Source organism: Gossypium hirsutum, chromosome A04, assembly GCF_007990345.1.
Source record: "Gossypium hirsutum isolate 1008001.06 chromosome A04, Gossypium_hirsutum_v2.1, whole genome shotgun sequence".
Taxonomy (NCBI): domain Eukaryota; kingdom Viridiplantae; phylum Streptophyta; class Magnoliopsida; order Malvales; family Malvaceae; genus Gossypium; species Gossypium hirsutum.
In genome coordinates this window covers 12,180,786-12,195,622 of record NC_053427.1, presented here as the reverse complement: position 1 = coordinate 12,195,622, position 14,837 = coordinate 12,180,786, and the positions used below count along the sequence as shown (strand labels likewise).

Below are 14,837 nucleotides of genomic sequence, written 5' to 3'. Positions count from 1 at the left end.
TAGTATTGCTGAAACATTTGTTTAAATAGTTTGAAATTTGGTACCAACATAATAAAACTATAGAAATAGTCTGAAATTTTTATTTTTCTACTTATCCATTGGTATTAGGATCACTGAAGCATCGAAAAGAAAAGGCATAAACATTTTATTTGTATATATTCAACACTCGGAATCTTGTCAAGTTGCAATATCTCCTCTATTTCCAAAGAGACCAATTGGGGACAATCCGAAATCATAATAAAATAATGTTAAAACTTAACCCATATTGCGATAAAGATTCCAACTCTTTCTAACCAAAGATGTCAAAATTTATTGAGTTTGCGAATCTCAACAATGCCTTTTCTGCTGAATCTCAACAATGCCTTCTCTGCTGAAATATCAAATTTATTGAATTACTCGGCCTTGCCTTTGCTAGTTTATCTGATATTAGTAATTTAACACAAAGGCAAGGTTAGAACATCCAAGAAAAGAAAATCATTATTTAAGGTAATTAAAACAAATACTATTGCTAGCAGCGGCAGGTTAACATCCTTCATTACATCACTTTAATCTGACAGAATAAAGTACAGCTACATTTGGCGAATATGATCGTTAATTTGTTAAATAGCCAGCCCCAGCCAATATGTCTGAATATGCTATTCCCCCCTCCCCTCCTTACTTTTTTCTCAGATTAAAAACGATTGCCATTGATTCAGATTAAAAAGAATATGGTTTATCATCATGGACTTAACTGAGACAAAGAAACACAAATTAGGGAAAATAAAACATTTAACGGGTGAAAGCCTTACTAGCTTATATGAACAAAGAAGCTAATTTATCAGCTACTTTTGGAGTTGAACCCAGTTGCTGTAATTGCGGAAGAAGCAAAGGAACAAGTCTATCTAGTAGAGCTTGTATCATTCTGTATTAATAAAAAATCCATTTTATAATATATGCATGGAAAAATTAGAGAGTGAAAATGAAAATCCCCCCTCCCGTACTAATAACAATATTTGAGGTAGAGGATTAAGTTTGTGTCAGACACTATGTAATACGATTTAATCAACCATACTAATTATCCTTCAATATATATTAAATGAATATACTAAAATAATGAAATAATAGTATAGTTAGAGAGGCTCCTCAAATCTTGCAAGCCCCAAAAGATAAATGTGCAAATGGATAAGATAGGATACATACACATAACCCTAGCATTTGTATGCTGCAATTAAACAAGATATACTTACATATTTTCCGGACCCTCAACGGCTGAAGTTGGCAATAAAATAAAAGGTCGCGTGTAAATTTGTTTACAAAATCAACCTCATCCATAATGTTGTCAAAGTAAAATAAAAAACCATTGCCTAAATAGCTAGAAAGATGAGATAATTAAACACGTTAACATACTAGAACAGAAATACAATCACATTATCATGCTGACATTCTAAAAAATATGACTAGAATCAAGATTATACAGAAGTAAAATATAAATCAAATCATATGAGCCAGAACTATCTAGTCAAAGGGGCTCTCAAATTTAGGTAACGCACCAGGAGCCTGAAAATTTTGAAATTTAATAAACCTAAAAGGAACTGCAAAACTTAACAATTTCATATTATTTTGGAAGGCAAAAACATATACAGATGGATATTTTGGACAACCCAAAAGAACAATGTTTTGTCATGGGGCAGAATTGAAGTTAAATATCCAGGTAACTATCATGATCTTTGAAGCCAATAAGATAACAACCTCAAGAAATAGATTCAACTTCACATCAACCTCTAAAAATGGTTCAGACATTTTTGTGTCTCAAGTAATATGATTTATCGTAGTAGCATGGTTATCTTTTATTCTTGTTCGCTGTTTTATTTGTTTGTTATTGTTATTGACTACAGATGCATGTAACTATAAGTTCTTTCTAGGAATAGAAAACTGAGAATAGTTGATTCACCACACATGCCAAAAAGGAATGAAAAGTTAAATAGAAAAAATATAGAACTTCATATAGCTGCACGCTCTCGGACTCACTAAAGGCGTCATAAAAAGGCTTGCCCTAAGAATCGACCATAGCCTGACAAGTCAGGAAAAGGAGTTAAAATGCATCATCAATAACAATAACCAGAAACAAGAGAAAAGAAAAGTTAGCAACCAACAAAATCTTGTGTTTCTCATGTTTTTGTTGTTTTCATGATTACAATTTAGTGCTAACCCCTCCATTGCCATGGAGTCGCTGATATGCTTCTTATCACAATTTTAAAGCAATGCACTATCTATTCAACATTCTCTTATCATGATAAAAATGGAAGATTTATAACATCATCAAGAAATACATAAATTTAATCCAAAACAAACATAGAAAAAGGAAACCATACCTGAGAGTTTGCTCTAAATCTAAAGATGCTTCAGGGACAGCCAACTTGCTAGCATAAAAAACAATCGGTAGCTTTGATTTTTTACCATCAGAATATATAACATCCACGGCATGAAACTACCTGGCTGTAATTTCGGGAATTAGAATCTTATTTACCAATGCAATTTGCCAGGAAAAAAAACTAACAATTAAAATGTTTACAGAAAGTAACATTAATTTTACTCAGAAATCAGTTGCAATTCAACTAATTTGAATAGATTTGCAAATAATATATCCTATATGTATATAAAAAGAACAAATCAGTTAATACCTTACCACCATGTTGTTTTAGCTCAGACATATCATCAAAATATCCTCTATTCAATTCATCAGCACTGCCCTAAATCAAATTAAAACAATTATTTATATTAAATTTCATAGAAAAAAGAGCACATAACAAAATTTCAATAAACAAACAAAGCTTAAACTTACAGTCTTACTCATTCTTTCTCGATTTTTTCCTTGCTTGCAAGCTGCACACACAAGACAAAAAGTTAAAAAGAACTATAACTTAAAACATCAAATATTTTAGAGTTAAAAAAGGGGAGATAGAGGAATTGCCGTGTAAATATCGAAGAAGTGAATGGATGATTTTGAAGTAAACTGTTGAGGAGGTGAAGGGGAAATCTTTGGGTCATGTCTTAGGAGGTATTGACAATTTGAAATCAAAGCCCGTGCCCGGTTTATCACTCAATTTACCCTCAACATTTTCGATTTTCGATTTAGATTTCAATTCCCCCTCTAAGAACCCTCTTGCTCTTTCCAACAATAAATGGAATTTTATAGATCAAGAAAAAGAAATGGAAGAGAGGAAAAGAAAAATGATATTGAGAGAAACAAAAAGAAAACAGAAAAAAGAGGGCAGAAAAATTGGAAGAGAGGAATATGAAAGGAACAGAGGGAGAAAATGTTTTACCTGACCCTGCGATGAAGGATTGTCCGTCTGCTTTTTTCCGGTGAGAAAGTGGGAGAGGGGGAGAGGGCAAAGTGGGAAGCGTCTTTGTAGGGAGCGTTTTCTTAAACACCGAATCAGTAATCAGTGCTAAGGAAACAGAATAGAAATAGTAAAGGCGCTTAATGGAATAAATACGTAATAGGGCATTCCATTAAACCAAACAAGTGTTTTGGGTGGGCCCACGGAATAGGGTTGTAATGGCTCTGCCATTACACTGAACCAAACATGCTGTAAGTGGTGTGTAGGGTTGGATGGGTGTTTCGTACCTAATATGGTGTGTTGGGATGATCGCAGATGGTATGGAACGGATAGGGGTAGGAAAATATATATGTATCTCTACTGTTCTATTAAAACTCGATTACTATTAGATTTGTTTGATATAAATTATATGTTTGAGCTATTTGTTACACACTGAGTTTTAAAAACTCACTTTTTGTTTGACTGATATTTCCAGGTAATCCTCAAACATAGGCGTGCCGGTGCCACGGGAGCTCAGTTATATTAAACATGTTCATTTAAATCATTTTAATTTGGTTTTTAAGCGTTTTTAATATTTGGACTATTTTGAACTGTTTGGGTTTTGAGATTTTATTTTTGTTTTGCACAAAATGCCACTTAAACGTTTTATTGATAAAAAAAAAATTTTCGCAAAAGTAATAGATTTCAACAATAAACATTGTTTTCAAAAAGTCAACATTCTAAGAGTTTCCGCTATAAAATTGTAAGTTTTTAGAAAATATAAGCAAACAATGATTGCAATAAAATAACTAGATAAGATATGTCATCGAATAATATGGGATTTTAAGAGCTTGTGACAATTTTCAAGTTATACAAACACTAAACTTTCGATCAAGTTACGTAACACTTCCTAATTTGGCCATAACGCCTACGTCAAGTTTGGGGTGTTACATTTAGTGATATCAGAGTCATGTTGCAAAACTCGGGCTATAAAATTTTGGGTTTCAAAATTTTTGTGAAAATCATTTTCTGAGTAAAGTTCATTTCTATATTAATTTGAAAAAATATTTATGTGAAATATTGAGTCTCCAGTGCTGATCTTGTAAGTACTTCTAACTTAGATAAACTTTAGTTTAGAAAAATTTGAAATGTTTAGTATTGTACTGTGATAGTTAGAGACTGAAACATCTCTGTAACTTCTTTTGATAAATTTTTTAGCATAAAATGTTTGTCAAATAAATACTGGAACTGATACATAAAACTCGTAATGTAGATAAATTATACGATGAGTACTCGTGGATCATATGGACGCGGTACCTATGGCACGGCAGGCGTCGGAGAGAGGCTTGAACTGAGTTGTCCTTGTTGGGTAGTATGTCTAATGTGGATACGAGTGAGACACTGTCTACACCTACTTTTGAGGCCGAGTCTCAAAATTTCTCGGTTGGGGATGACTCGTTGTCCTAAGCCATGCTGAGAGTTTTGGAGAAGGTTACCAGGCCCCATTCTGGTTTTGGGAGTCGTGGGTTTGTAACTGAATGACTCAGGTCCAATAGTGTTGAATTATTTATGGGTATCACTGGAGTCGCCCTGAATGTGGCCGAATATTGGTTAGAGGCCACAGAGAAGATTACGATGATATCAACTGCACCTCTTAGTAGAAATTAAAGGGTGCAATATCTCTACTTCGTGATGAGGCGTATCAGTGGTAGTTGACGGTTGAGAAGGGTACTCAGCCGGATCAGATTTCGTGGGATTATTTTAATAGCACCTTTTAAAGTAAATATGTATGGGAATGTTATGTGGATGCTTGTAGATGCGAGTTTATCAACCTTACTCTAGGAGATAGGACTATGGCAGAGTATGAGGCCGAATTTCTAAAATTGAGCCGATATACTTGTGGGATGGTATCAATCAATTTTGATAAGTGTATTTGCTTCGAGGAATGATTGAGGGATAATTTGAGGGTTCTGATAGCTCTGCAGATGAAGCGAGTTTTTTCCATCTTGGTGGACAAGGCAAGAATTACTGAGGTGGTTAAGTGTATTGAGAGCGAAAACAGAGAATGTGAGAGGGGTAAGAATAAGAGGGGTTCGAATCCTTTTAGTTCTACTCAAAGGCATAAGAAATGGGTCAGATCTAATGAGCCTTCAAAGGTGGAGGTTCCAGTTGCTCCTAATGTGGCTTAGCTGTGAAGGGATTGTGGTAAACACCATCCAGGTGAGTGTTGGAGGAGGTTAGAAGCTTATCGTCAATGGAGCACCGCATCAATAATTATCTACAATGTTCCGATTAGATACAAGCTTCAGCTTCTGGATTTGTTCAGCCTCAGCGAGTAGTTCAACAACCACCTAAGGGCTGTGGTCTAGCCAAAGGTGGTAACAATAAGGATAAGGGTCAGAGAGTACTCGAAAAAGGTGCTATTGTAACACCCCAAATCTTAAGTGATTAAATTTGTATGTTATGTTGCCTATTGGCTTGTTGACTTTAATGGTTAAGTGTCCTAAGGGGTGTGGGAAGTCCTGGGTTCAAAATTTAGCTTTAGCAAAAATTTTGTTTTAATTGAATAAAACCCTTGCTTCTAGATAGTGGGTTCTTAAATAATTGTAGGAAAATCAAGTCATAAAAAGGTTGTTGGTCCAAGGGATAATGGCATGTAACTACTGCTAGGAGGCTTGTGTTCGAGTCGTGCTGCACGCAAGAGGTGTTTTATTTTTCATGCTGTCGTGTGAGAGGCTGTGTGTCAGTAGAACTCAAGAATAGGGGATTTGGATGGTGGTCGATTTAAGGATCTTGTAGAGAGATTTTAGGAAAGAGTTATGGGTGGTTGAGGTGTGTGGGAATAGTTTGCCGATTATGGGAACTCCACTATGCCAATTCAGTCATAGGCTCTTGGTGCCAAAAATTGTATGGTTTTGCTTCCCATTTTCGGTAGTCTTTGCTTCTTTTGCTTCTTGTCTCTCTTTGGTTTTGTGGTTTTGTTTGGTAGCTGAATTTTAAGTGTGACCATTTGGAAACTTTTCGTTCGGGTTTTGTTCTTCAACAATGTTTTATAGATTGACCTCCTCTATTTTCTCTACACCCTTTAGCAGTTATTCTTTCCCTTGTTCATTTTGTTTGACTGAACACCCTTTCTCAAACTTGTTCGAGTTTTAGTTTTGGTTTTGATTTGTTTTTCCTCTCTTCTCCTTTTCTCTCAATCGACTTTCCCTTTAAACCGATTATACCTTCTTCCCTCTCTTTCTATTTGGATACTTAGGCCGACTTCTGTTTAGTTCCCTCTCTAGCTATTTCAATTTTTGTAGTTCTTCCTTGAATAATCGGTTGGTGCCTATTTCTTCTTTATCCTCTTACACTTTTTCTTTATGTAGCAATATTACTTCGGACTTATTCCTTTTTTGAAATTTATGGCTAGAGACGTGTTGGTACTAGCCTTGCCTCTGTGGTGTGGGTTTCTTTTGAGGTAGAAGACCGATTGTTTTCCACCCCTAGAATCGGTGTTGTGATTTTGGTAAGTGCTATATATTGGTTCAACTTTTTATGCGAACGTTACTATTAAAGGTTAATAGATTTTGATTTGATGCAGATGATTTGTAAGAGCCTATAATCAATCTTCGGTATCGATTGAAGTGTGAGGAGTCTTTTGTTCATTCAAGGCAAGTGATAAATTATAGATTGGTTAAGAGTTATTTAAGGGATTGTTAACCCCATTAATTAAAGGACTGATAGTGTATCATGTTGATATAGGTTTGGGGAACTCTTGAGCTAGACGCACGTTTCGTAAACAGGTGTGTAACCACACTGCTATAAACATAGATCGGCAAAAGCCAAAAAAACATGATTATTGATACTACACAAGCGTGCGCTCGCTCGTGTAGTAATCCGAACACCTAAAATGTGGGAGTTTGATCATGGAGGCAACCATGAGTGGTGTCATAGGCTTAGGCCATTTTGGGCCACGTTGGGCCGATATGGGGTGTAGACCACATGGGCTCGTGGGCCCTACATGGGTGAACCACATGAACGTGTGACAATTATTGGGCTAGGCTATGCAGTTTACATGGCCAAGGCCATTTTTGGGCTTTGTGGGCCACACGGCCGTGTGGGCCCACATGAGCCGTGTTATGGGCTTTAGGCCCATTTTCACTGTTTGACCGTTAAGGTTGCACAGGTCGCTCAAGACGATTATGGACCTACTGTTGGGTCGGTAAGTACACTCAGACCCCATACTGATGAAATGACTGTTATACCCCTATGAGGTAAAATGACTGACATATCCCTATGATATGTATGACTATATTCGAGCATGACATTTTTGCATTGTATGACTATATTCGAGCATGACATTTTTGCATACACGTATGATACTATGACATGACATATTGCATGGGGGTGGGTTTGATATATTTGGAGGAAGTGTACTGCATTTGCAACTCTACTGCAAATACTGTTTAGCGCCGCAACCGGTGCTATATTCTAGAGTGTAAGGATGGGTGGGTCGATTTAATCCCCACATAAAGTGTAGGGCTGAACGGAGTGGAGTGTAGAAGATTGATGGGTAGGACTTCTGATTGCATTTCTGTTACTGTTACTGAATTGGGCTAAGGCCCACACTGATACCGATACTGTATTGGGCTAAGGCCCTAACTGATACTAGACTGTCACTGAAACGGGCTTAAGCCCAAACTGTTTTTGCCTATGGTCTGGCTGATTAATGTAAAGGGATTATACACTGAGTTTTTCATAAACTCACCCTTCTGCTTTCCTGTACAGGTAATCCTTAGGTGAGTCGATGCTGCGAGGGACTCGATGGAGGCCACACAACTGCTTTTGCTACTTCTTTAAACTTTTAATCTTTAAGTTATTTATTTTGGGTATTTGCTATGTAATAAGGCCTCTTTAAATTTTTACTTCAATTTTGGGTTTACTTATTTTAATTTATATCTACTAGTAGTAGGACGCGAGTTTTCAAAAAGATAAATATTTTTTGAAACACCACGCTATTACAACATATTTCAGAAAGCTTCTGCAACAAAAGTTGTTTTTAAAGTGTAATAACAACCCGAAATGATTATTTTTTTTCTAAACCTACTTGAGTTTTAACAACGATCAAGATACCTAAAAGCTTTGTAAAATATCACTACAAGGGTTTTGATATAGTACGGACTTTTCAAATAGAACTTTCAAAACACATTTCAATGTGACATCGCAGATTCGGCCATAACGTCCAAGCCGAGTTTGGGGTGTTACAGCTACGTGGCGAGGATAAAGATGCCATAGATGTTATCGTCGATACGTTCTTCATTCATATTGTACCTTATTTTTCTTTAATAGATATAGGATCAACACACTCCTATATAGCTAGTTCTATTTTTGTGAATTTGGGTATGTTTGTTGAGAGCACTTCTGGAAAGATTACTGTGATCAGTCCACTAGGGCAATCAGTTCAAATTAATAGGCTTTATAGGAATGTACTGCTGGAGATACAAGGGATTGGGTTTCTGGCTAATCTGATGGAGTTGTCGTTCGGGGAATTTGATTTGGTTCTAGTTATGGACTGGCTCGTGGAGGATCGGGTCAGTTTGGATTGTGCTACTAAGAGAGTAGTCATAAGATCAAAGAATAATGTGGAAATGAATATGATCGATGAGCGTCAGGATTACTTATCCAATGTGATCTCCGCTCTTATAGCTGAAAAGTTGGTTTGTAAAGGATGCGAGGGATTTTTAGCCAATGTATGTGAATCGGCTTTTGTGGATTCATCTATTGGGAAATTTTGGATAGTTAAGGAGTTTCTGGATGTTTTTCCTGAAAATTTGTCTAGTTTTCCTCCAGATAGGGAGGTTAAGTTCGGTATCAAGGTTCTACCAAGTACAGCTCTAGTGTCTATTGCTACCTATCGTAATCGAATGAAATTTTGGAACTAAAGGCTCAGCTTCAAGAATTCCTCGATCGAAGGTTCATTTATCCTAGTGTCTTTCCGTTGGGGGCACAAGTTCTGTTTATGAAGAATAAAGATCGTACTATGAGGATGTGTATACATTACCGTCAGCTAAACAAATTGATCATAAAAAACAAGTACTCACTTCTGAGGATCAATGATTTGTTCGATTAGTTTCATTGGGCTTCTATGTTATCCATGATAGATCTCCATTCTGGGTACCATTAGTTTAAGGTTAAGGATGTCAATGTTTATAAGATCATTTTTAGGACTCGTTATGGGGAGTTGCTAGTTATGCCCATTGGTTTGACGAATGATTTGGCTGCATTCATGGAGTTTTCCAGCCATTTTTGGATCAGTTCATCGTGGCATTCATCGATGACATTCTAGTATACTGTAAGACTAAAGAGGATCATGATGGGCATATTAGAGTAGTTTTCAAATACTCCGTGAGAAGCATCTTTATGCTATGTTAAGCAAGTGTGAGTTTTGGCTTAGAGAAGTCGCTTTTCTAGGTTATGTGGTTTCTGATGAGGGGATCCAAGTTGATCCTAAGAAAATTGAGGTTGTGTTTGAGTGGAAACAACCTAGGAATGTTTCTAAAATCCATAGTTTTCTTGGGCTAGTAGATTTCTATCGAAGGTTTATCAAGGGGCTCTCACTTATCACAGATCCTCTGACTAAGATGTTGCGTAAGAACGCACCATTTATTTGGATTGATGAGCAGCAATCAAGCTTTGAAAAGCTCAAATCCATTTTGTGTAATAGCCCGTTTTTAGTCAAATCAAAATAGTGATTTTGAAACCACAAATCTAAAGTTGAAATAATTATTTTATTATTATTTTAGGGTCTACAGCATGATAGTATATGTGTGCGAAATTTTCATTAAGAAATTTTATTATTTGAATGCTTAATCTGATAAAAATGACTAAATCGCGTAAAGTGTAAAACTAATATTTTATTATTTAAAGGTATTTAAAAGCTATGGAATATTAAAGTGGAGGTCCGTATGTTGTAATTAGACCATTATTAAGGTACATTTTTGTACATGATTTATATGAATTTTTAATGTTTTAATAAAGGTTAAATTAGTCAACTATAAAATAACTTAAGTTAAAATAATAAAGAAACAAATGGTCATCTTCCTAAGTGTTTTAACCACCAAAAATTAACCTTGAAAACTTCATGGAAAGGGTTTGAAGCATTCGGCTATAGCTATCCATGCATGTAAGTGTTTTATTGCTCGATTTTTAATGATTTATGTGTTTTTGAGATCGTTGCAACTAGGTTTAGCTAGCCCAAGAACTATTTTGAAAATTGTTAAAGATCTAGGAAGTTACCATTGATGAATAAGCATGTGTTTTAATGATTTGTGATAGATTATGAATGTTTGATGAAAGTTATACAAGTTTTGTTAAGTGATTTTTAGTGAAAATGCAAATTAGGGATTAAATTATGAAATGTGAAAAATTTGTGGGTAAATTGTGAAATAAATAAAAATTATGGGTAATATGTGTACTAGGAAAATTCGGCAAGCATGGGTTGGTATTAAATTACATGAATTTGAGTTTTTATGAGATAAGGACTAAATTGTAAAAGTTGTGAAATACTTGGGGCAAAAGTGTAAATGTGCTTTAATGAGTATTTTGGATTAAATTGAATAGAGCGATAATTAAATAAGCTAAATTTGATTATATATAGATCAAGAAAAGTGAAATTTGGATCTAGATCGGGGAAAAAAAAAGTACTTGATTGATCGACCTATTTTGCCATTTTTGCATCTGAGGTAAGTTCGTATGTAATAAGTTTTGTTATAAATGTATTTTAAATGTTTTGATATTGCATAAACTGTGAATACGAGACTACGCACATGTTTGACGATGATTCAAAAAACGTAAAAATCTCGGTTGAACCTTAGGAATAGATTAGGATACGAATGACATGTCATTAGTGGTTATTGAGATATTATGATCCGGGTGCTGGTCCTGTACGTCTTACCTGTGGCTGAGTATACCGGCATGTGTTGCGGTTACTTGATAGCTTGTGTGAGCAACACCATGTAGCTACGTCTTGACTGATAGCTTGTGTGAGTAGGCCCGTTGATAGCTCTAGTGTGAGTAGTATATGTGATACGTGATTGAGATAGTTTTGGCTAAATATGTGGCACTTACGGTGTGGGTTTCTTGAATATCTGATAGTATTCCGAATGGTTAAATGGATAAATGAAAGATGTGGTTGAGTATGGGATTGATACCAGATGGTACAGGTATATATATAAACCGTATAAGCTTTAAATCGAAGAAATTTGTGAAGGACATGTATAATCTTATGATTGAATATATGAAAGGTTTGTTAGTTTATATGATTTACATGTTGATATATTCAATTTGTTGAATTATATATGTATAATCAAATTGAGTTTATTTCATACGAGCTTACTAAGCTATAAAGCTTACTCTTTTTATATTACTGTGTTTAATAGTGATTTCAAAGATAGCTCAGATTCAGGGGTCGTCGGAGACTTCGTCACATTATCCTACTATCACTTTGGTACTTTTGAATTTAAGTATTTTGAGTATATGGCATGTATAGGTACTTTGGTCATTTTGGTACATAAATGAATGATGAATGTAGCCATTTGAATTGGTCTATAAATGTTCTAAGTTTGATTTTATATATTGCCATAGGAGTTAGCTTATTCTGGTATGCTTGAATCATGTATATATATGTGTGTATATGGCTTGTATGATGTTTTGAATGTTGGATAGGTGATGCTTGTAGATAATTAGCATCATAGATATCTAATAGTTAAGTTTTGAATTATTGATATGCTAGAGAATATAGACCAAATAATGCATAGTTGAAAATAGTCATATTGATGATTTGAGAAAGTGAAGTTTGGTATGAATTTCGATGGAATATTGTGGTATTTGTGTTTTGTATTGGTTGGTAATGAAATTGTATGGACTATGCTTCAATGAAGTTAGGTTAAATGTTTATATATGCTATGTTTTAGTGCCACTGAGTTTGGTGCAGGTGTGCAGAAATTGGGTGGCAAATCGACTTGGTAAATAGCCTATTTCTGTCCACACGGGCGTGTGTCTCAACCATGTGTGATACATGGTCAGGTTACACAGCCGTGTATCCCCTGGTGTTGATTTAAAAACCAAGTCAGTATGCTTCACACGCCCCAACATACAGGCGTGTGACTTGGCCGTGTGGCATAAGTCAGTATACCTTACAGGTTTCGCACGGCCTAGCACACGGCCTGGCACAAGGGTGCGTAAGGCCATTTTTAGGGCACACGGGCTAGCAAAAAAGGTGAGTGTGTTGGCCGTGTGGCCCAAGTCAGAGAGTTACATGGGGTCAGATACAATCTGGGACACGACCATGTGATTCCATTTTGAATGTCCACACTGTCTGTGACATGGGCGTGTCTTTGGCCATGTGAGACACACGGTCGGGCCACACGGGCATGTGTCCCTTGTTTTTGAAAAAAAAATTCTAAGTGTTTGAAAAGTTTCTAAAGATATCAGTTTAGTCCCAAACCACCCCGAATGCATGTTTTGAGCCTCTTAGGCTCATATTAGGGATGATATGAATGTTATTGATTGATGATTATATGAAATTTGAAAATGTACATGAAATGCATGGGTAATTGTTTAATATGTTTAGTAGTGCTCTGTAACCCTATTCTGACGTTGAATACGGGTAAGGGTGTTACATTTTAACTCAAGCTCCTATTTTGATATAGGCCGAATCGGGCAAGGAATTTATGGTTTAAAGTGAAGCATCACCTGTTAGCTTGGGTTCCATTCTTATGAAAGGCGATAAGGTAGTGGCTTATTCATCCTGACAACTTAAGTCACACGAAGGCAACTATCTTACACATGATCTTAAGTTGGTTGCGGTTGTTTTTGCTTTAAAAATCTAGAGGCACTATTTGTATGGTGAAAGGTGTATCATTTACACTAATCACAAGAGCCTCAAGTATCTCCTTACTCAGAAGGAGTTAAACCTTAGGCAACGTAGATGGATTAAGTTGCTTAAGGATTACAACTGCACTATTGAGTATCATCTTGGTAAGGTTAACGTGGTGGCTGATGCTCTTAGTCGTAGAGCAATGTCTGATTTTAAGGTAATGTTTGCTCGCCTAAGTCTGTTTGATGATGGGAGTTTGTTAGCCGAGTTGCAAGTTAAGTCGACTTGGATTGAGCAAATTCAGGGTAAATAGTTGGGGGATGACTCTTTGATTCAGCGGTTCCGTTAGGTTAAGAATGGTAATACATCTGATTTTGGGCTGAACAGTGATATGGTTTAATGTTTCCAAGGTCAGGTCTATGTGTCTAGCGAATCTGATTTAAGGTACCCAATTCTACGGGAAGCACATAGTAGCCCTTATGCTATGCATCCTGGAAGAAATAAGATGATTGGGATCTCTGTGACTTATACTGGTGGCATAGTTTGAAACAGGAGGTAACGAATTTCTTTCCTTGATGTTTAATGTGCCAGCAAGGTAATGCTGAGCATCAATTTGCCTTCGGGTGTGCTTTAACCCATTAAGATTCCCTTTTGGAAATGGGAACGAGTGACTATGGACTTCGTTAGTAGGTTGCCCTTAACACCTACTAAGAAGAATTCTATATGGGTCATTGTGGATCAATTGACTAAGTCTACTCATTTCATTCCTATTAGGATAGACTACTCCTTTCAAAAATTGGTCAATTATATGTTTATGAGATCGTAAGACTTCATGGGGTTATAGTCTCGATTATTTCTGATAGAGATCCTCCCCTCACTTCTCGATCTTGGAGGGAACTTTATGAGGCTCTAGGTTTGAGATTAAACTTCAGTATTGCATTCCATCCTCAAACTGATGGTCAATGTGAGAGGGTGATTTAGATACTGGAGGATCTGCTTCGAAGTTGTGTGATCAATTTTTGAGGTGGTAGGGAGGAGTTTATGCCATTAGTTGAGTTCTCCTATAATAACAATTTCCAGTCCAATATTTAGGTGGCACTTTAAAAGACTCTGTATGGTCGTAAGTGTCGTATTCCATTGTGTTGGACTAAGTTGGGTGAGCGACAGGTTTTGGGTCTTGACTTGGTTTTTGAGACTGAGGATAAAGTTAGACTGATTCGAGATCGTCTTAAGGTAGCTTCTGATAGACATAAATCTTATTTGGATCTAAAGAGGTGAGATATTGAGTATTCTGTGGGTGAATATGTTTTCCTTAAGGTATCTCCATGGAAGAAGGTCCTTCAGTTTGGACGTAAAGGTAAGTTGAGCCCTAGGTTCATTAAGACATATTGGATTCTAAAACGTGTAAGACCGGTTGCTTATTAGTTGAGCTACCTCTAGACATGGACTATATCCATGATGTGTTTCACGTCTCAATGTTGAGGCTGTATCGGTCTGACCATCTCATATTATTTTCGTTGAGGAGATTGAGGTAAGGCCAGATTTGACTTTTGAGAAGAAGTCAGTTCAGATTTTGGATCGAGATATTAGGGTCTTGAGGAGGAAGTCCATCCTTTTGGTGAAGGTTCTGTGGCGGAATCATGGCACCGAGGAAGCTACGTGGGAACCTAAAG

The 14,837-nt window shown here is 36.3% G+C and overlaps 1 protein-coding gene across 1 annotated transcript; it reads right to left on the bottom strand.

The window, feature by feature from the left end:
• Positions 1-1,572: 1,572 nt before the first annotated feature.
• Positions 1,573-3,813, bottom strand: LOC107948016 (uncharacterized). Its single transcript, XM_016882500.2, has 6 exons — positions 3,775-3,813; positions 3,306-3,462; positions 2,822-2,862; positions 2,666-2,729; positions 2,352-2,475; positions 1,573-2,050 (listed from the first exon to the last, which is right to left on the bottom strand). The coding sequence occupies exons 1-5, from the start codon at positions 3,811-3,813 to the stop codon at positions 2,468-2,470; spliced, it is 309 nt and encodes a 102-aa protein (XP_016737989.1). The 3' UTR covers positions 1,573-2,050; positions 2,352-2,467.
• Between the last annotated feature and the right edge of the window lie 11,024 nt (positions 3,814-14,837).

What these genes read in the sequence shown, in the direction of transcription:
- LOC107948016 (XM_016882500.2), bottom strand. Translation starts at nt 3,813, where the DNA reads ATGTTTGAGGATTACCTGGAAATATCAGTCAAACAAAAA. An exon ending in AAATATCAGTCAAACAAAAA is followed by an intron (nt 3,463 to 3,774) that starts GTGAGTTTTTAA and finishes TATTCCATTAAG; the next exon opens with CGCCTTTACTATTTCTATTC. An exon ending in GAGAAAGAATGAGTAAGACT is followed by an intron (nt 2,730 to 2,821) that starts GTAAGTTTAAGC and finishes AATTTGATTTAG; the next exon opens with GGCAGTGCTGATGAATTGAA.